The sequence below is a fragment of the Aythya ferina genome (genome assembly GCF_964211825.1).
Source record: "Aythya ferina genome assembly, chromosome: Z".
NCBI lineage: Eukaryota > Metazoa > Chordata > Aves > Anseriformes > Anatidae > Aythya > Aythya ferina.
In genome coordinates this window covers 69,074,524-69,095,789 of record NC_140299.1, presented here as the reverse complement: position 1 = coordinate 69,095,789, position 21,266 = coordinate 69,074,524, and the positions used below count along the sequence as shown (strand labels likewise).

Below are 21,266 nucleotides of genomic sequence, written 5' to 3'. Positions count from 1 at the left end.
ACTCACATCATGCAAAAGGCATTCAGAAAAATAACCTGGAAGAAGGAAATGACAGGTGCCAGTGTCAGAATCCAGCAGCATCCATCAGAAGAACAGTAACAGCCAACTTTTCAATAGCAAATAGCTGTTTCCGTGCACTTCTGCATGGAAGCCACAAGAGTACTCTTTAACAGAACTTACTGTAAATATGTAAAAAGTTTGTAACTGTTCTCAGTGTTACCTAATAAGGTAATTGGAATCCAGATAAGAAGGGAAATGGAAGAGATGCTCATATTGGAAGAGAAACTTGTGAGAGAAAGCTTGGACAGAGTAAATAGACGTGAATTCCCCTAAAGATTTTACTGATTTCTTACGTAATTGCAAACTTCAGAAATGCGGATTGATAACACGCAGTCAGTTTTTAACGTTTTAAGTGCTACAAATGACCACGTCTGCATACATACTTCCTGATAAGCATATTTAGTCTGTCCTTCCCCAAAAGCAATTATGCATCAGTCTGGCAGCATGCAGGTTTGTGTAACTTAGCTTAAAATAATTAAAAATTACAAACAAATTACTCACTCTTTTGTGCTGTCTGGCCAATCTTGCCTTAGTCTCCTCCAGTTCCTTATGAATCTTCAGAACATGCTTATTCATCTTACGAATTGTGGAATGTAAGATTTCCCAGATATAAAACCTACATACACAACAGAGTAACAAGCTTTGCCTAAGAACGTTTTCCAGGGTTCTTCCACTTTGGTATGTTTAGAGACTACTTGCAAAATGACGTGCTAGCAACATTCTTGCCTGGTCATACAAACACACAATGCCAACTGTCTTGGTTTCAGTTAGGACAGAGTTAATTTTCCTCCTAGCAGCTGGCACGGTGCTGTGTTTTGGATTCAGGATGAGAATCATGTTGACAACACACCGATGTTTTGGTTGTTGCAGAGCAGTGCTTACACCAAGCTGAGGACATTTCAGCTGCTGGCTCTGTCCTGCCAGTGGGCAGGCTGGGGGTGCAGCAGGAGCTGGGAGGGGACAGACCCAGGAGAGCTGACCCAAACTGGCCAAAGGGGTATTCCATACCATCTGGGGTCATGCTAAACAATATATAGGGGTGACTAGCCAAGGTTAGGCTGGGCATCGGTCAGCAGTTGGTGAGCAATTGCACTGTGCCTCACTTGTTTCGTACATATTATTGTTATTAGTACCATAATCATTACTGTTATTATTTTCCTTTATTTTCTGTCCTACTAAACTGTCTTTATCTCAACCCACACACTTCATTTTCCCATTTCTCTCATCCCAGAGAGGGAGGGGGAAGGTGAGCAAATGGCTGTGTGCTGTGTAGCTGCCGGCCGGGTTAAAGCACAACACCAATTCAGAAAGAAAGATGCTGAAGTAGGTATTTTGCAGACAGAACAATGTTAATTGTACCATTTGCTTACACTACTCAGTTTTCATAGATGCAGTGGCCACTTAAAATAGTAATTCATAGGAAAACAACAACCTAAGACAGGTTCGTGTTACCTAGTAAAATCATGTGCAAGCTCCGAGGAGAAGATCCAGTTTGCTACTGCAGCACAGTCAACAATTTGTGTCCGAATCATCTTGTCCACAAGCACAGCAATCATCTGTATTTTGTGAAAGACAAGATAGTCATTTCTATCAAAATAAGAAAAGGTCTTGTGGTAACATTCAGCCTACGCAAAGTACTCCAGCCTCAGAGGTGGTTTGATGCAACTCAATATTAGTGGTATTACCGGGTAATTTCAAATACTTAAAAAAGCTACTGCTGTCTAGAGATGACATCTGGTTAGTCTAGCCTAAAGCTACTTACATTAGAGGATCTTTATCAACTGCATAAAGCAAGTATTCTCATTTTGTTGAACAACCTTTTATTCTACTTGTGAAAGTATCACATCACTCTTCATAAAGTTACGTATTTCCATGCACAAGCAAAAAATACACGCATCAGAGTTGGAAGTGAAACGTCACGGACACAACTCCAAGCGTTGTCATCAAAGCACTAAAACCACAGCCTATACAACTCTTGCATCACCATAAGGAACAACTGTTGGCCTACTCTCCTCGCACTGCAACAGTTTTCAAATGTGACAATAAGCTCTTCCCTACAGGAACTACTCCTGTTAGGACATAACATTATTATATTAGGACAGAGCCGGTGCTCTGAAGTCAATGGAAGTGTTTGCCTGCTACAGGCAGTGTCATGATTCCAGAAGCTTTGCAAGTAATCTAGTAGGCAACTGCAGAGAAGAGCTACAGACCAAAGCAGTTAGAAGCTGTTCAAAAAAAGAAAAAAAAGGCTTATCTTAGTTATTCATGTGCTTGAATACCACAACATCTGAGAACCACAGCCTGCAATGTATTTATCCTCACAACCAGCCATTGTCACATTAGGAAGTGTAACAAAGCTCCTTTTAAGGAAGGAAAATTAAAATAACTGGATGAATCATACAGAAGACTCAGGACTCAACTTTCAAGTCCCAGGATAGCATCCTGTGCTCTATTTGCCTTCCTGTAATGCCAAGACGAATCTCTGATTACTTAGCCTGATCTTCCAAGAAACACAGGCTTAGAATTTGGGGAAAAAATTTCATCTCAGTGTTGAAGTTTCTCTTCATGAAGTCACCAACACGACCTTTCTAAATTGGTCCAGGGACTACTGATTCCTGCTGCTAAATCACTATCTGCAACAGAGATCACTCATTACTATTATATGCCTCAGAAATACTACTGGTAGTCTGAACCAAATCAAAAGATGTTCCCATTTATACAGGAGCAGGGTGAGCTGCATAAAACAGACTCCGTACAGAGTCTGTGTGCCAGAGGTTGTGGACTCACAGAAAAGAAAGTGCTTAACAAGAAGCAAAAAAACTGAACTGCGATACATGGAGGAGAGGAAATTTAGGCTCCATGATCAAGGCCTTCATAACTTGTTTTAAAGCAATCTTGATTTATTCATAAAAATCTAATGTAACCATTAAGTATGGGTTTGAAACCTCCATCTCGGTTTGGTCCTACTGCAGTACAAACGGATGAAGAGGATATGGATATTAGATTGCAGTAACATTATTTCTTCTGATCCAGTTAAAGGACAGTAGTAAGAAGTAGGTCAGATTGCAATCATCACATTTTCAAGGTCAGTGTTCTGCGCAGGAAATTTTATATATAAAAAAATATTATTTTTTTTTTTTACTGTACTTAAAAGATACCTAGACAAGATCTTATATCTCTGTTAGGCACTAAGTTTTTGCCCTTTGGAGCCCTAGAGAACAGACCACAGGTCCAGTAGCAGATGCAGGAATTATCCATTGCTCTCAGTGGAATTGCTTCGGAAAGTCTGGACTATGCAGCTGTGAAATACGGTCCACTTTCAGACACGGTTATGTGTAACACAAACACATCAGTATGGAATACATGAAATAATTAATGCAGGCAAATTCAGCATGAGTTCCTTATCGATTTCTATTTATAGAAGAATGACAGCTGAGGGAGAAAACAACTGCTGTGAGGAAACTGAACGGCTTAAACAAGTGAGGTATTTTTCATAGGTCTTCCAGGGTGTTATTTCCTCTGGCTTGAGATTGAATGTAATCATGGTACTGTCAGACTGATCTGTTCTGAACAGTTATTGACTGCAGCTCTACTCACTTTGCACATGCACAACAGTGACTCCAACATGATCTTTGTGGAATAACTGCATGGCTTTCACTACCAAGTGAAAAAAAGCTCTGAAATCAGGTTTTCTCATATCCAAAACATTTGCCTGCTTTTGTTATGAGATCTACATCACATTTTTCAATTCCACACGTCAACACCAGTTTCCAATTTTTGAGCAGATACAAGTTTTTAGCAAAAGTTACTCTCTTATTTGACAAAAAACATAGCATGAAGCTGAGTCAGAATGACAGCCTTTGCTCTCCCGTAATTTACTGAGGAACAAATGGCTTCACAGTATATACTTCACCTCCAACCTTCTTTTTGGGCACTACTAACAACAGTAAACACAATTTGAACTTTCCTTCAAATAAGTCAATAGTCAAGAATCTTTTAAAGGATATAAAGCAAACTGTACTGCTTTTTATTTAATATGACCCCTGTGAGTCAAAACTCACAACAACATTGCAACCTCTTACCTGTGGGTGATTCTTCCAAACCTCATATACAACCCTCAGAACATGGAGTTTTCCCTCATCACTTTCAGCAAGTGTTTTAAAGACTTCATGAAACCTTTTAACAGATACAAAATAGTCAGTGGAGGGGTTGGGATCAGGTCAAAAAAGCACGAGATATGAGGCAGGTGGTTTAGACTGCCCAAAAGGAGAATTCTGGGACTATCTGCAGCAATTCTTGAACAATTAATCTACAGAAAATATAATCAGCCTGAGCCAAAAAAAAAAATCTACAGTCCTAAAAGCAGCTTGAATCTCGGTGGTGAACTTTCTCCCTGACAGTGGACTACATTTATCATACTCTCACAGAAAGCAGGAGGCACTTTCATGCTTGGTGTACTTAGCTACACAACTGAAGCAAAATTTGCTTGCCTTTTTGAGCCTTAGACCTTCTCGATATGTGTTTCCATAACTTTAGACACTTAACCAATCTGCCTCTTTTTGACAGAAGTGCAGCTAAAGCCTCAATTTTAGCATAGTTATGCTCAATGCCACACAGTGTTCACAAATCGGCTTATTATAATGTAACTATAAAGCACTATTTAGACCTTTTTGATCTCATGCCTGCCACTGCTGGTCTGCAGCAGGGAAAATATTATGGCTCTGCATATTTACATCAGCCGGCCTCTTGTACTACTGATTGCAGGTTACTGCAACAGCTTCTTGTAAACACGGCCTTTACAGAGCTTCCAAGAACAGGTTTTTGTACTACCTCTTTGTATTTTCACTGGCAAACACAAAACCAATCCATTAAGATGTATTTAACTACCTTTCCCAGATCATGGCCATTTAATAACACCTGAAAATTACACAGTACTAAAAATGAGCTATTGTATCTCATTTTGCTGAAAAAAAAAAAGGTAAAGTAAACTCTTTAGAGAATTTTATTAAGGGGTGCTCTCCAAAATACTCAGGAATTGATCTTATTTTGTTCTGTTACATACAGACATTTGTAGCAAGCTGCTTTTACATTTCCTATTTTCTTTTCATTTTCTCCAGGCCTTACTGTTTGTTAGTCATACTCATAGTAAAGATAACGTGATGACTGTTACCCAGTCATTCAAACATAAGGAGACATCCCTTCTTCCTCATATGCGCAGCAAATGAGTAATCCTAAAATGGATTTAGGTTCCAGACCTGTCTCACTCATCTGATGTGCATCACATCGCTGTGACATACGTCACACAGCTCAATCAACGGGATATATACCTTTGTTAACTCCATTCACATATGTGAGCTAGCATTTACACTACCATTCCTTCAGTAAGCAGCATCACTAGTTCTCCAAATCCTACTGCATTGTGAAGCACTGAGAATATGGCTGAAGCCTGGAGATCAGCTTTCTTGTCAGTCATTTCATTGTCAGAATTAAACAGTTCTGTTAGCCCCAAAAGAACATACGTATTACACTTACTTCGCCAGGGCACTGAAAGAGTGGCTGAAAGACTTTGCAGCTAGATGGAGCAGGGTCTGAACAAAGACTTCTATTTTCAGAGGGTTGAAGGTAAATCCTTCATCTGCAAGTTATTTGAAGTTCAAACCGTAAGTACCTCAAGCAGAGCACGTAAACTACACATAAAACTGGAACAGTAACTTACGGTTTTAACTCATTTCACAAAAAAAAATAAAATGGCAAGAGGGGCGTGCAAGGCTGAGCAGGGAGCTGGTAAAGATTTTCCAAGTACTTATTTTACCAAGTATTATATGTATTGCAGATATTCACACCCCCGTTTTGTCACGGGGAAAACACACGGGGTGAATTCCAGGCCACTGAAGAAGGTATCAGAGACACAGCCCCACAACAAGCATGTAACATAACAGCAGCAGAGAAGGAGAGCCAAGGAGGTTTGCATCAAGCTGAAGGCCTGGTAGACCATTAGGAAAGGACAGTGGGTGAGCACAGGTGAAGCTAAGGATGATTAGGAAAGGATGGCTATTTCTAATATGGGAGAAGGTCAAACAAGTGTGCTTAGCGAACATGGGTACTAGAGGTGAATGGTGCTAAATCCTTCCTATAGATCTACAGATGAAGACAAGTGGGACAGGCAACACTGATTACTGGGTGACGCCTAAACCACATCAGGAGACATGACAGAGGATCTCAGGACAAGAAACTTATTACTGGTGCTCTCTGCTTGCACGGTAGAGCAATTGCTGTTACTATGGAAATATACTATATACTATGAAACCGTCCCCATTGCACAGATCACTTCTCAGAAGACAGATTCTCTATCTCGTACTCATTCTTTCCCCCTAAAATGCATGGGCTTTAGCAATCAATACTGCCTGAGGCTGCAAAGCTCAGCAGAACTTGCATGGAGTCCCATTGTGAGTTTCTATTGTAGGAGGAAGAGAACCACCTTCTGTGCAAGATTAACACCAGCATGCGGCTGTTTTGTCTGCCATAAGACTGCACTGAGAGGAGGGGAGCTTTTAGACAAGGGCAAAAGCACTGAATTGCCAGGGTAAGGCAAACAGCATGAACTGTACTATGAAGGCAAGGGAAATGTTAAATTCCTTCATGATGCCTCTGACGACAATTCCAGGAAAAGCCATCTTGAGCACTGGGTTACCGCTGTTAAGAAAAAGAGGTTTGCTTCTGCATGTAACACGTTTACAACAAACCTTAACAATGGTGCATGACTTTTATTTACTAATACATTAAAAGCCAAATGTAGGAAGGAAGAAACAAACAGTTCAGTTAACCAGCACACGCATAGCTCCAGAGGAGTGTAAATCAGTGCATACGGACGTATTTAGAGCCTTGCAAAGCCTAACAGATATCTTACCATCATCATCATCCTGGTTTGGATTAGGCACATCTTTTAAAATGCTGAAGATTTCATCATTACTGGCCTTGTTTTTAATTGCAATTGTTAAACAGAGTGCCACAGTATATCCAGGAAGAGACCCTAAACAAAGAGGTCAAAAAAATCAGTAGACAATTGAGTACTTTTTATCATCAGTTTGCCTCTCAGAGAAGCAAGTACAATTCCCAGATACACTTAAAACTAGCAGTTTTTGACATTGTCCACACCACTATTCCATAACACTGCTCAGCAGGTTTCCTAGTCTTCATGTTAAATTCAAAACATTCGGTACAATCTTTAGAGCTGAGGTCAACATATCACTCTCCCTTTCTGAGGTTGTATTTCATCCTCCCCCAGTTTCCTAAAGATACAATATTGCCTTGTTTTTCCTCACTTCATCTTTGGTGGCGAAACCTTTATGTTTAGGATTGTCTATTAATTTTTTTATTATTGGTTGTAAAAAGTCTCTACGTCAATCTCCACATTATTTGCTGTTTCATTAAACCCAGTTTACTGGTAGAATGCTCTACTGTTTTATGAAGGTTAAAAAAAAAAAAAAAAAGCCCATATTATCATTTCATGTGCTTACTTTTGCATAGGATTGTGCCTGAACAGGGAAAATAGATGAATTTTCCAACTTTAGTCCTCTGACAAACAATGCAATACTGTACAATACCACAACCACCTCAGCAAAAATAACTTAATGTATCTGGGTTTTCTTTTCTTTTACAAAATTAAAAGACAGTAATACAGAGATCCAGACTTTGTATTAATTGCTCATATGGAACATGTGCCCATAAAAAAAATCACTTATTTGTTTCACCTGCACTTTTCTTTATGAAGGCAACCAATACGCTCAATCTAGTGTGCTCCCTTGCTCTGAAACACTTGAATTCAACCACTCAAGTAACCTACCACGTAATACTTACTATTGCTTTCATCTCCATATTTGTAAATGCACACTGGATTTGCAGGACTGAGGACAGAAAAGCTTGCAGGAACAATGTCTATTATTCGCTGATGGTAGGAGAGTCTGGAAATAAGTTTCACAGAGCAGAATGAAGATGGGTATATGTCCGGGTATCAGCTACGATAGTTAATTTTCCTCCTAGCAGCTGGCACCGTGCTGTGTTTTGGATTCAGGATGAGAATCATGTTGATAACACACCGATGTTTTGGTTGTTGCAGAGCAGTGCTTACACTAAGCCAAGGACTTCTCAGCTCCTGGCTCTGTCCTGCCAGCAGGTAGGCTGGGGGTGCAGCAGGAGTTGGGAGGGGACAGACCCGGGAGAGCTGACCCAAACTGGCCAAAGGGGTATTCCATACCATCTGGGGTCACACTAAACAATATACAGGGGTGGCTAGCCGGGGCTGGGGGGCCGGCTGCTCAGGGTTAGGCTGGGCATCGGTCAGTGGGTGGTGAGCAATTGCATTGTGCATCACTTGTTTGTACACATTATTGTTATTAGTACTATTATCATCATTATTGTTATTATTTTCCTTTATTTTCTGTCCTAATAAACTGTCTTTATCTCAACCCGCATGCTTTGTGTTCCTGTTTCTCTCATTCCAGAAAGGGAGTGAGGAGGGTGAGCAAATGGCTGTGTGGTGTGTAGCTGCTGGACAGGTTAAACCACAACACTATAACATCAGGGCCAACACCTAAGTCATTGATTTACAATGGTTTTTTTTTTCCTGGTCTTTACATTTCACAGATGTTTCTTCAACACAGTGGTAGCTTCTACTTGTTAGTAAAAGTAACTTGCCAGAAGATGCTCTCTATTCAAATACTTTGATACCGAGAGCATCATCTTCACAATTTAGCTTGTGAAAAGATTTAGAAGCTGCTTGGTAGGATGCTTTATGCAAAAGCCTAAAATGCTTTCTAGAAAACTACTAGGACATTGGTAATCCAAGCAGAAAAAAATATTAAATGTCTTCATGTCTACAAATCTCTTGATTTTACTTTCCAACTTATTTGATTACTATAAAGGCTTAAATTTCACCACCAGTTTCCAGTGAAATGGAAGAATGTAACAGAAAAAAATGCATTTATTTTGTAGTACAATACTTTCACCCTTCCTATAATCTAAATCACTCTATACTCTATATCACTCTAAAATGGATTAATGTTTCCGTGTGGGACACTGAACAACATGGTCTTTTTTTCTCCCTTCTATATCCTTCTCTCTCTAGAATCCTAAGTCTAGTCCTGATTGTGTACTCTTATTGTTGGGCTTTGGAGAAACTTGTTTGTGAATTACTACTATTATTATTTTTAAATACAAGCAACATCATAGAGGCCCAGAAGCTATGAATGATCTTGATTCTTTTAGAATAACTTATAATCAGTTCCCTCTATCTCTGCGAATGCCTAATACTTTCCAGAAATACTGACTGAACTCTGTTTCTTTCCACGCCTGTGGTGAAGTACATCTTTTTGTAAACATAGGTGGGCATACCTAGAGATAGCTAGCTCACTACCATTTGCTCCACCTATTTCTCCCTCTCTCTGATAGAATTAGTGTTTTAAGTGTCCTACAGTATGTAGGCCAGAACAAAATAGCACAGACTCATCTCTTAGCTGAGACTGAATTGTAAGAACAGACATGTGTAAGATAAGAGTCAAGTTAAAATGAATCTGACTATATCCAGAAGAAAAGATCAAACTTTGTTTAAAACTCAACTATCTAAGGGTGTTACTTACCGCATGCATTTTTCCAAAACCTCTCTCACAAATTTGGGTTTGGGCTTTTCAAGGTCCTGAGTAAGACAATCTGACCTATCAAAGGACAGAATGCAATAGTTTTTAGTGAAAGAATTTGTGAGTTAGTCTCTTTCTGGCTTAGCCCAATACGTGCAAAACAATCATGGCCTAAGCATAGCTGGACTGCTTAACACTTTCTGTTTTACGGTGTAGGCATTTTTAAGACAATGAGGTGGTTTATCACTATTTCCTTATTATCAGCAATCTTGAAAGTTCATCTTTTGTATGCTATGTTTTTAAGTAGCACTCTTTTCCCCACCAGACCAAAAATAGCTTGTGCTGATGGTTAGCCTGCTTTCTCTTTCCTGAGGAAAAGAACCTTGTGTGATTTCATAGTCTGTTCCTCCCTCACAGGAATTTCTGAGCTTCTGGCTGATTTCAAATGCATTTCAGTTGAAGAAAAATCTCAAATATAGTGACATTTTCAAGATTTGTGAAAAATGGCAGCTTGTGATAGAAACCCACATAAGCATTCCCATCAAGGAACGTCCATGCAAAGAAAAATCAGCTCTTTGAAGAGCACTGGCTGGTCAGCCAACATGGATGTATACTAGAGTAACCAGCAAGCACTTAACTCTACAAGGACAACACAAGAAACTTAAGTAATGCCACAGCAACGTACTGCACCCCTCTCCATGAGGCTTGGGCAGATCACCTATGGAGAGTGTGTATGGTAGCAGGCTGCAGAAGTTAGGTCTGTAAAGAGGACTGAACGCCAAGGTGATATTGCTAAAATGGAGAGAGTGAGCAACAAGATGGCAGTAAAGAGCCAGCATGGCGTCTGGAACACAAAACCTGGGAAACCTGTGGTTAGACAGTGATAGAGTCCACGGATCTCCACCCAGGAATGCAAATTCAAGATTTGGCAAAATAAGAATGGGTGGCTGGGGCAGCTCTGATGGAACTTTGTGTACTAGGATTTGGCAGGAGGGAAACAGACCCCAAGGTCCCAAGGACAAAGGTTAAAATGAAAGGTTAGAGTAGGAGAGAGAGCATCGTCACAGCCTGAACACAGGATACAAAGAGAGGAAGCATCAGAACAAATCATTAAAATAAGGAGCCATTTCAGAGAATTTGCCAACAACTGACCAAGGGCACAGCACAATCTAAAGAAATTTCTATTTCTCCTTAGGGCACGCTCGCACTTACATGAGATTCTTCACAAAGCTAGTCAGGGACAGACAATACAGTAACTAAGAAGATTATCAAGATAACCTTCCACTGAATGGTGGTGAACAGATTATAAAAAGATCTCTGAAAAGTTAGAGGAAAGCAATTAACAGGGCCACTATACTGTGACATTTCATGAATAAGTTTGAAAGTTTAAGGTTTTTGCAATATGAGGTTCAGATTAAAAGGAAAGAAACTTACCAGTCTTCCCAGCTCCAACGGAACTGGAAGTTGCTCAAGTGGTGAGAAAACCAATTAATAAATCTTTATCAAAAGGAAAAAAAAAAAACTCCATTAAATACCAGAAGTGCAGGAAAACTTTCAATTGAGATTTTCCTGTAAACGTATTCTACCTGTCAAAAGCAAGCCTGAACTCTAAAGCCACTATAGCATTACATTTATGTTGACAGATATGAAAGACCAAGTTCAGAGAAACAGAAACTAGCTATTTTGGAAGAACAAGACAGCCTGTCACATTCTGTTGTTCCATACATACAGATGACATACTAAGCTAACAAAACGTAAACTTAGTGTGCATATGCAACTTTCACATTTTTGGTGAGTAATTAGCAGCTCTCCTGCACAACGCAGGCTTCACTCAAGCAGCAAAATGACAGCCACTCTCCTCTGGGTGGCACACGTGCCGAGACTCCATTTCCCACTCACTTGCCAGGCCGCTAGGGAGCAGGCTTAGTACCAGACAGAGTACCAGTCAACTATCAATGAACTGGAATACCAGGCTGGAACGTGGGAAAGTTCTCACCAGCTCACCATGGAGTGTTTATAAGGAGGCCAAGAGTCGCCTACTTTCTATTTAGACTGATCAATTCCAGAGCCCCCAAAATCATTTTGAACAACACCATAAAGTTCTAACACAGATTTTGGATTATTCCTTCCACAGATTCCTCAATACCCAATGCACAAGAAGAATTAATAACATTTTCTGTCATCTCCAGAACACTTTTACCTGTCTACACAGGTTGTATTCATTGTATCCAAACGCATGTAGAGCATTTCTGTCGCTTGTGCAAGCTGAAAGTTTCTTATTAAGGTTAACAGAGAAGCATTAAATAAGTCATTTGTAGTTCTTTTCAGTTTTTGAATAGAATCTTATCAACTCTTGTACTGACTGCTCCAGGATCAGGTAAATCACAGAAAAACTGCAGTGGAAAAGAACACAGACTAAAGGCCAAGAAGTGAGTTCTACCTTCTAATCCCAGTCTATTTTTCATCTGTTATTGTAACAAGACTATGTGATTCTTCTACAGAAAGTCAGAATTCTGATCACACAAGAATGGAAACTGCACTGATATAAATGGACACCAACTTCCTAATGGAGTATTTCTGTAATCTCACCATCATGGCTTCACAGGCTGCTGTCGAAGCTTACCCATAATCTTTGATCAACACTGAAGTATTGAGAAAGTATGTCTACACTGATTTCACCCAGAAGGGCTTTATCCTTATGGCGTCCATATTAACACTAAAAACTTCCTGCACAGAGGGACACACAACTCTAGGAATAGATCAATGAGATTGTATGGTTTTCAAAAAGTGAGTGATACCATGAAATATAATGAAAATTTGTGAATGAAGTTAGCAGGCATCTGTTCACAGCCCTCCATTCTCAGAGTCTTGACCTGAAATGATGAGCTAACATGATCTAAAATGGCAGCACAACAGGGACAATGTAATAGTCAGAATTAGCTGGGAGTCATGCATCCTTCTTCAGCATTTAGCTACTCTATCTGTGCTGACGGATGATTACTGACCTTTCAAATGCTCGTAGTGGGAGCATTTGAGTGGGAACTCAAGCAAGTTCCTTTAAATCATCTGCTACACTTCCTACTGGAGGAAAAAAAAAAAAAAAAAAAAAAAGAGTAGGAGCGCTCACTTAGCTGTTAGAACAAAAGATCAAGTTTGTCACTTCCTTTCTTTCTCAGCCTGTAATGCATCTGTGACCGTGCCACACATTATCCAGACCTAACAGGCTATACTGACAAACAGGAGAGCTAATATTTTATCCCCTCACTAAAACAGCACTTCTTGGGTAGGTGAGAGGAAGTACCAGAACAGTGTCCAGAAATCTGAAGAGTCTTGCCCAACCAGCAAGACTAGATCTGTGCTATGTGGGCTGTGTTGTTCTTTCATGTGAGTGTAACAGGCATTATTACTGACAGTATTTATTGCTGTCTCCGTACCCATGGAACAAATAACATAAAGACTCCATTTTAAAAACGCTCTCCAGCAGCAAGGAAAGGATACGACTTGTGGTAAAGAACCAGGCTGAAGTTTGCACAGTTCAATCAGCAGCGTCGTGTACATGACTTCAATGTGTGGCGGAGATGGAAGCTGAAACAATTCTGCAAATATCACCTGTAGGAGAGGAAGGCATACAATTAGAGCACAGCCAGACGTCGGCCTCCAAAACCCTCAGCTCCAGAACAGTGACATCAACCTTGAACAACAACATACACAAATGACTTCATATTACTGTCAAATATATGTTCCAGGAAAAAAAAAAAACGTGAAATTTGTAAAGACAATGGTAACTCTACATCACACAAAAACAGTGAGCAACTGCCCTCATCGTCCAAATTAATACTACGCCATCCCAGCATTATACATGTCTAGCAATGTGCATGGTTTTAATATGCCATATTGCATCATCACCAAATGATCTGAGCAAACCGAAGCTGAAATTATCTAATCCTCTTAAATAATAAATATTAAACATACCATATGCTTAAGCTTCACTTAATACAAGAGACTATTTACAAGAAAAATAAACCTGTACTTTTCCACAGTGGCCTCTTTTCTTCTATGTGGAAAAACTTATATAAATAAAAGCCACAACTTGAAACTGAAAATTACAACCAGCATTTTATACAACAAAAATATATGCCCTGTACCCCTTGGCTGAGGATCCTTGTAAGAAAGCTAAAAACAGTCCTGCATTCATGTTTTATTTTCAACTTTGCCTAAATAATAGGACGTCAACCTTTAAGGGCTATGAAGAAATCATCACTATACAACGTTCATGTCTGAGCTTCTGTTTAGTTTGCATGCCACTCTCAACTAGATTTAAATTACATCACAGGAATCAGGAACCTCTGATTCATTATAGCTGGTGATTTTCCTCACTGACAACTTCCAAATAAACACGGAAGAGAAGAATTAAAGCTTAAACGAGTAAGCAGTAGATAATCTTACTAGCGTAAGAAATCAACATCCATTTATAGACATCACAAACAGCACGTGAAAACACACTGACTAGAACTTTATATTCTGAGGATGGATTTAAAAGCATGAAGAGACCATAAGGAACTGAAGAACCTTTCCACGACAAAATAATTTGGACGTAATGTTGAAAAACATGATAAAAAGGTGCAGATGGGACCCTGTCAGGCACAGAACTACTCCTATTCTGAAGATGGGAAACAGCAACAATTGGACAACCACTAAATACCTCTCTGAGACACTCCTCAAGGCAATAGTTCTGATGTTCATCATGGGTTTGTTATCAAACGTTCAGATGAAGTGTTTCAAACTGGCATGCAGCACTTTGTGAAAATAACCAGGTCACAAGAAAGGTCAGGGCTCTGAAAACCTGAACATCCAAACTCTGTCCAAAAGCCATAAGCGCACAACAGGTCATACCAGTACAGCAACCCAGTCACGCTGCCGAGACACTCTCTGTTCACAGCTACCAGTAATACCACAAATATGCTTATAAGCAGCTGCTGAAAGGTGCCACGTTTGAGAATATTTTGCACAGGTTCTAGGGAGCACAGAGCATTCTGACGAACACAGCTCGGCCTGACAAACTACAGCATGCAGCCTTACGGACCTCAAAAATACATATATTTGGGAAGATACTGAGCAGTTTCAGGCTACATTTACGGTTATGGTCTCAGTCTTAAATAATACTTTATTTATTTTATTAATTTGTTTGTTAGACAACATTATATCGACTGTTCTGTGCCATATGACAAAAGTTAGTGAAATTTCACAGATGAAACTGCTGAACTGCTGTTGAAAGCAATAAACTTCTGGCTTGAATGTTAAGAGAAACCTTACAAAGGAGTAGTAGCAAGCAGAATGAACAAGTCTGCAAAATGCATGCTAAGCCTTAAAAATTCAGGAACTTCTTTAAAAATACACAGTCATAAGTAATAACGTTAACATTCTAGAACAACTCAAAATTGCAAGAAAAAGGAAATTGTGACAGATACAGTCAATACAATTCATACACCAATCTTGCATTTGTCTCCAGTCACTTTGTCTATGCAGACTTTTTAATTTCATATCCTCCGAGTCTTTGAATCAGTGGATTTCCAAGGTGTTTAAGTAACTTATTTCATCAGGAATTGCAGTAACTACTTGGTGGCACTAACACTGAGCTGAGCATAAAGCACCTAGCCATATAGCCATATACAGCACCAGAAGATATTGAAGATAAGACCACTGACGATATTTTGATGTTAAGACAGAAAATTATCATCAATTTTGAGATTCCTCTCTTCTGAATTCAGAGTACAAATAGAGCAACATGACCAAACATAACACAACTTACCAGCATTCAGAATATTTGGCATTTTGGTGCCAACAGAAATTCTCAATCCCGTCTTTATTAAGATACACCTTCTACATTAGATTATTTCTTGTTATAATTAACTATGAAATTCCTATTTATAGACAGTTACTTCTTCATAAAGCCTTTATATAAGTCAGGATTATTACTGAAATCTGTCAATTCCTTTCAATTTTTGATTAGAAATTAACGAAGTTTTATACAGCTCTGTATCGTGAAAACAGACCTTTGAAAAGAGGCATTACAAGAAAACCTACGCTGCTCTTCTGATACACATTACGTTTAATTAAACTCCTCTAATATGGGAAGTGCCTTGGAGGAAACATCACTATTTCACTTCAAGATCTTTACGGGGCCAGGCCAATACGTTCATGTAGAAGATCCACCCGCAGAATCACACAGAGCAGCTCAGGTTGGCTGGAGATTATTTAGTCAAGTCCCCTTGCCCAAGGCAGGGTCACCTAGAACAGGTTGCTCAGGGCTGCTTTTTGGAGGGTTTTATACTCCAAGGATGGAGAATCCACACCTTCCATGGGCAAGCTCTTTCAGGGTTTAACCACATTCATTGAAGAAAAAACAACCAACCAACCAACCCATAACAACACAGTCTTCTTATGTTTAAAAGGAGTTTCCTATATTTCAAATTTGTGCCTTTTTTTTTTTTTTAAAAAAAAAAAAAGCAAAAGTGACTCAATTGTAGCTAACTCTTCAACTGTAGGATAAATTAGAAGGAAGAATATTTGGGAGATGCTACCGCCTGGAATACTAGTGCACTAAGAAATTTCAGTACTTGACCAAAGCTCCCACACACTGAGTTAAAGTTACAACAAAAAGAATAAAACCAGCATTTGATCGTATACAACTTGCTCATTGAAGTCATTCCTAGAATTCAGTGAGCTTCTGGTTGACTCCCAAATCAAACTGTAATTTAATTGATCTATCATGGAGCTAATTGGGATGTCTTATTTGTGAAATAAGGAGCTACGAAAGAAGTTACCCATACAACACATACCTCAACTATGTGGTAGTTCAAGGGGATCTTGTTATTTCCTGGATAGCTCAACAGCTGGGCAGCACTGCAAAACCATAGGTACGTTTAGTTCTGAATATAACACAGCAAACATGATGTAAAGATCAAGTAACAAAGCTACAGGAAATGCTTAATTCTGGGCAAGAATTCACACAAAATCAGCACACAGACAAATCAACAGCACTTCCAAAGACTGTCCGTTGTTCCGCAGGACACTTACAACATGAGCAGCACAAGAGCTCACTGGCACTGCCTGAACTATGACCTGTAAAGATGTGTTTTATTTCTCTTTTGCTATAACATTTGAATTCTGTATCGCTAAGCAAAGTAGTTTTGCATGGTGATGTGAAATTCTGGCACGCACATACGAAGTGGAAAAAAAATCCAAACTGAAACAGATGTTCAGAATGACTTGAAAGCACAATTGAGCTAACAGGTTATATAAGAAACTCCCAAGCTTCAAATGCTTCCTCTTTTAATCAGCTCTTTATCACCTACCATTATTTCATAGCAAACAACTGATACTCTCTTTATTTTATTTCTACCTCTGGCAAATCTTGAATCTGCCTCATTTACTTTCTCAGGGAATTAACAGACTCTTCCAATAACTGCAACAACCTTGAATTTCCAGTTCCTTCTGAATGAAAAAGCTGCAAGCAAAAAACTATCACACCCCATCAAGCATTGGTTTTGCCCATTTTTTGTACCCTATATCCAGTTTGGTGGGTTTTGCACGGAAGCATGACACAGACAATTACTTGTGGCAAACAACCTCAGTTACCAATCACCCCCACCAGATATTACCCAGAAAAAAGAAATGAAGAAATGTGCCTTGACTGGTTACTGGCGCTTCCAAATTCAAACACATGTAATTTGCTGACCCTGCAATAAGTACCCAGAGCTGGCTCCATTTTCTCTGCCATGTAATCCCTATGAGAACAGGGCAACAAGGAGTAGGAAGCAAAAGCATCTTTGTGAACACCAGCTCAATGCTCATCCTGCTTGAACAAATAAGCTTCTTTAAAACTCCAGGAAGAGTAACACAACCATACTCTCCATAGGGCTCCAATGAAGGGTTACGTGTGTCTGTATAAATTTTTGCACCACATTCTTTATTATCAAGTAATTCCCTTCTCAAGAAGATACCGTTCCACAGACCCCAGCATTATATGTAATCTTCATTATCAGTGTATTAGAGCCCCACAGTATTGCAGCCAACAGTTTTAATACAGTTAAATGTAGTAAATGAAGTTAATCAAACACTCTAGGAAACATTTAATCCCAAGCTCTTGTGTAACCAGTGCAGGACTCTGCGTATCCCTGATACTACTGATACCATGGTAGTATGTAAGCACCAGGGCCCCATAGCATAAGCTCTTCCTACCAAGTTTTTCTCTCTTTCCAGTGGGATTTGATGATGCAGTGAAGGTTCTCTTCTATTACAAATCGTTCAACAGAGTGGCTGCCAGGCATGACAGGGCCCTAGTTCAAAAAAAGAATGAAGATTCGTGAAAGTTAGGCAAACTATACTACTTCTATGTACACATTGAAAAAAAAAAAAACAAATATGGTGAGCTCTCAGCTGCCCTGTATCCTACTGAGAAGTTGGTGTGACACAGTTCCACGCAAACCTCAGACTTATATTTAAAACAAAATGAATACAAGGGCTCATAAAAGGCAACAAAATTAGAGAATATGATCACGAGTTCATGAAGCATCCACTTCTTCTTTTGGTCTACATAGCAATGAGGCAGGTTAATAACAAGCAGCTCAGAAAAAAACATGCTTGAGTGAAAATACGGTTAAAAAATGGCCAGGATAGAGTGGAGAGAATACTGGTCATGGTCTCATTGGTGACAAAAATTGGGCATCAAAAAATGAAGGTGAAAGGTAGCAGACTTTAAGCAAAGGGAGGTATAAAAGTATTTGGGGAAATCAATACATATTCTTTCCTACTCCTATATACTTTTGTCTATATGTCTGCTGCTGACCCCTGAACCTAATTGTAAAATCAGTTCCTCCACGGGAGTCACGTACCTCGGGGTCATCTGTATAGTCAAACATCCTAAAAATAACCCTTGGCATCGGATACACTGAATCTTCAGTGTGAGGCGGAGGAGTGAACGGAGGCAGATTGTGTTGCAGTGCTTCACAAAGAATGCTATCAAAAGCCAAGTAGGGCCTCAGAATGTGTCGCTCTTGCCAGCGGTCTTTTTTCAACTTCTGAATCTGAGACCAAAGGCAATCTAAATACTGAAAGACAAAAAAAAAAAAAAAGAAACATCAGGTATGCTGAATAAGTAACAAAGCTTGCAGCTCACGGCACAATCAGAAATTTATGTTTTAAATTCTGCATTGCATTCAGAAAAGAATAAACAGTTGCTTTAACCGCTTATTGCGGGATCTAATGATTCAGTAAACCAAGAGATAATTTAGGAACTCTAACCACCAGAGGTGTTGCAAATTCCACACAATATTTTGTTAGCAAAACTCAAACACTGATACGTTTTCAGAACACTAAAACAAAGCCCAGGAGACCATGATAGCAGTTTGCCTGGTTTAGTTGCTTTCTACAGTCCTGACAAAAGCGGTCCAGGACCTCTGGAGGCCACAAACCACTACAGCCTGTGGCCTTACTGAACGCAGTTTTCAAGGTACAACCAACACAAGAAGCATCTTCACGTGAAAAGTGCTTTGCATTTACTGAAATCATCACACTATGAAATGGAAACATAACTAGTACAGGCACCTAAAGTGAATAGTAATGTTTACAGTACTCTGGATAACAGCAGGTCTCAAATGCACTCTGCTAATCTGTTCTCTACAGAACTAAGTAAGGAAATCTAGATATTGGGTAGGCAGAACGCTCATGTTGACATATCAATCATAATCAGAAAGCCCATTTCTTCAAATTATGACTAACAAGGCAATTGTTAAGACTGGGAATTTAAAAATAGGCATCTGATTTAATCAGAACAGTGAACAAAATGTACAAAAAGGCCCAAGTTCCAAAATTTCTCAGAAAATCAACCTGATTTTCATTGCTTTCCAACAAAAATTATCCTCAAACTCAAGGGAGGAGGAAAAAAAAAGAAAGTAACTGCGAAAAAAATAAAAAACAGAAAAGGCAAATTCTACCTAAGCCAGCCAGATGCCACCTCGTCCACCTAATATTTTGAAGTTTAATTGTGAAAGATGACACAGTAACTGCTGCATACAGCTTCTACGTGTTTGTTTAGCACTTCCTAGGGGAAGTGAAGCCACTTCAAAGGTTTCTTTCTTGCAGGGAGAAAACAGTAAGGGATGAGTAAGTAATTACACGCTGCTTGTCATAAAGGCCCTTTTAGCAAGAAGCCCTGTACATGCAAGTCCAAAAAGAATACTCCAGCTTACAACCACTCTTCATTTAATAACATTTAGTCAGGGACTTGTCAGCCGTCTCCTACTCACCCCATAAAACCTTATGCTTTGGTCCAAGACTTAAAAGAGAACTCCTTATCCAGGACTTCTCAGAAATAATGACAAACAGGAGATAATTCAAAGCATTAACACTTTTAGAGATACCTCTTAATTTTATAGTTCTGATTAAAGGACGCTTCAGGCAAAAATTGTGTTTCAAACTTTCTGAAAGAATGTAAAGTAAAAACCAGTCACCTCTTCTTGTGGATGTGGTTTATCAGCAGTCCAAACTTGAAGCATGGGTACATGAATCTTCTGGCGGCGTCTGTTTACACAGAACAGAAAGCTTTACTATTAAAGGCTAATTTAGGACAGCATTTTTTGTGTGTGACTGTACTACCACTTAAGTCTCTTCAGCTGATGAAGTCTATGGTACACAAAAAGAAGGTTTGTAATTATTTAAAGTATCTCGACAGCAACGTTAACTTGAACCATCTAGGCAAAACCCGTAGAACACTGAAGTAACCTACCAGTATGCACATCACAGTTGAGCGTGAGTTGGGCAAGACCTTCCGCATACCCTAGCACTAAACAATATAAAAAAAACCTTTTCAAATTAGAAACAAAATCTATCCTTCTGTTTTTCAATGTTCCTTCCCCAAACGACTCAGACATCAGACTTGATAGAATTTTTATATGAATAATCAAAGCTATTAATTCATGCTTTAATAAGTAACTTTAGGATTATTTTAACGGCTTACAACTTACTTCAGATAGCTTTCTGTCTGAGACAAGAGGCGATCCATCTCAGCATCCTTTTTCTCATACAACTCCTTTCCAACCCAAGGCAAAGATGACAGAAACGCAAACATGTACCAGTCACATCGGACCTACAAGAAGGAGAATTCTGAAAACTAAGCGTACAATTAAGCTCTGTAAGTTCTCATACATACATCCCATTTTAATTTAAACTAAAACATTATGAAAAACTACTGTTTTGTGGGGACATAAAGATCAGCAGTTAAAGACTGGATTGGCAAGCCATGAAAAAAATGTATTATTGGAATGTATGATTTTTAACTTGAACCATGACAGGAAACTTGGAAAACTTACCACCTTCACAGTCCTTCTGCGGATTATCTGTGTCACAACGGTAAACAAGCTTGGCAGAACAATCCAGGCACTATGCAGTTGCCAAGGTAAAGTAAAAAGGATTTGGTTCAGCTACCTCAATATAAAGGCCCATGCTTTCTTACCATACGCATATTATTTTCTAAGCACCAGAGGCAACTTCTACTCATGCCAAGGAACCTCCACG

General features: G+C 39.2%; 1 protein-coding gene across 1 annotated transcript in view; it reads right to left on the bottom strand.

Moving 5' to 3' along the window:
* Positions 1-21,266, bottom strand: part of NCBP1 (nuclear cap binding protein subunit 1) — a 29,383-nt gene that overhangs the window by 3,840 nt on the left and 4,277 nt on the right. Inside the window, exons 6-20 of the mRNA XM_084503346.1 lie at positions 20,717-20,838; positions 20,204-20,273; positions 18,587-18,802; positions 17,934-18,031; positions 16,532-16,595; positions 13,191-13,301; positions 11,893-11,957; positions 11,127-11,189; positions 9,696-9,770; positions 7,918-8,021; positions 6,968-7,090; positions 5,593-5,695; positions 4,143-4,236; positions 1,513-1,616; positions 562-676 (exon numbers count right to left, since the gene is read on the bottom strand). Of these exons, the coding sequence (XP_084359472.1) occupies positions 562-676; positions 1,513-1,616; positions 4,143-4,236; positions 5,593-5,695; positions 6,968-7,090; positions 7,918-8,021; positions 9,696-9,770; positions 11,127-11,189; positions 11,893-11,957; positions 13,191-13,301; positions 16,532-16,595; positions 17,934-18,031; positions 18,587-18,802; positions 20,204-20,273; positions 20,717-20,838 (1,527 nt within the window). The remainder of the gene's footprint in view (positions 1-561; positions 677-1,512; positions 1,617-4,142; positions 4,237-5,592; positions 5,696-6,967; positions 7,091-7,917; positions 8,022-9,695; positions 9,771-11,126; positions 11,190-11,892; positions 11,958-13,190; positions 13,302-16,531; positions 16,596-17,933; positions 18,032-18,586; positions 18,803-20,203; positions 20,274-20,716; positions 20,839-21,266) is intronic.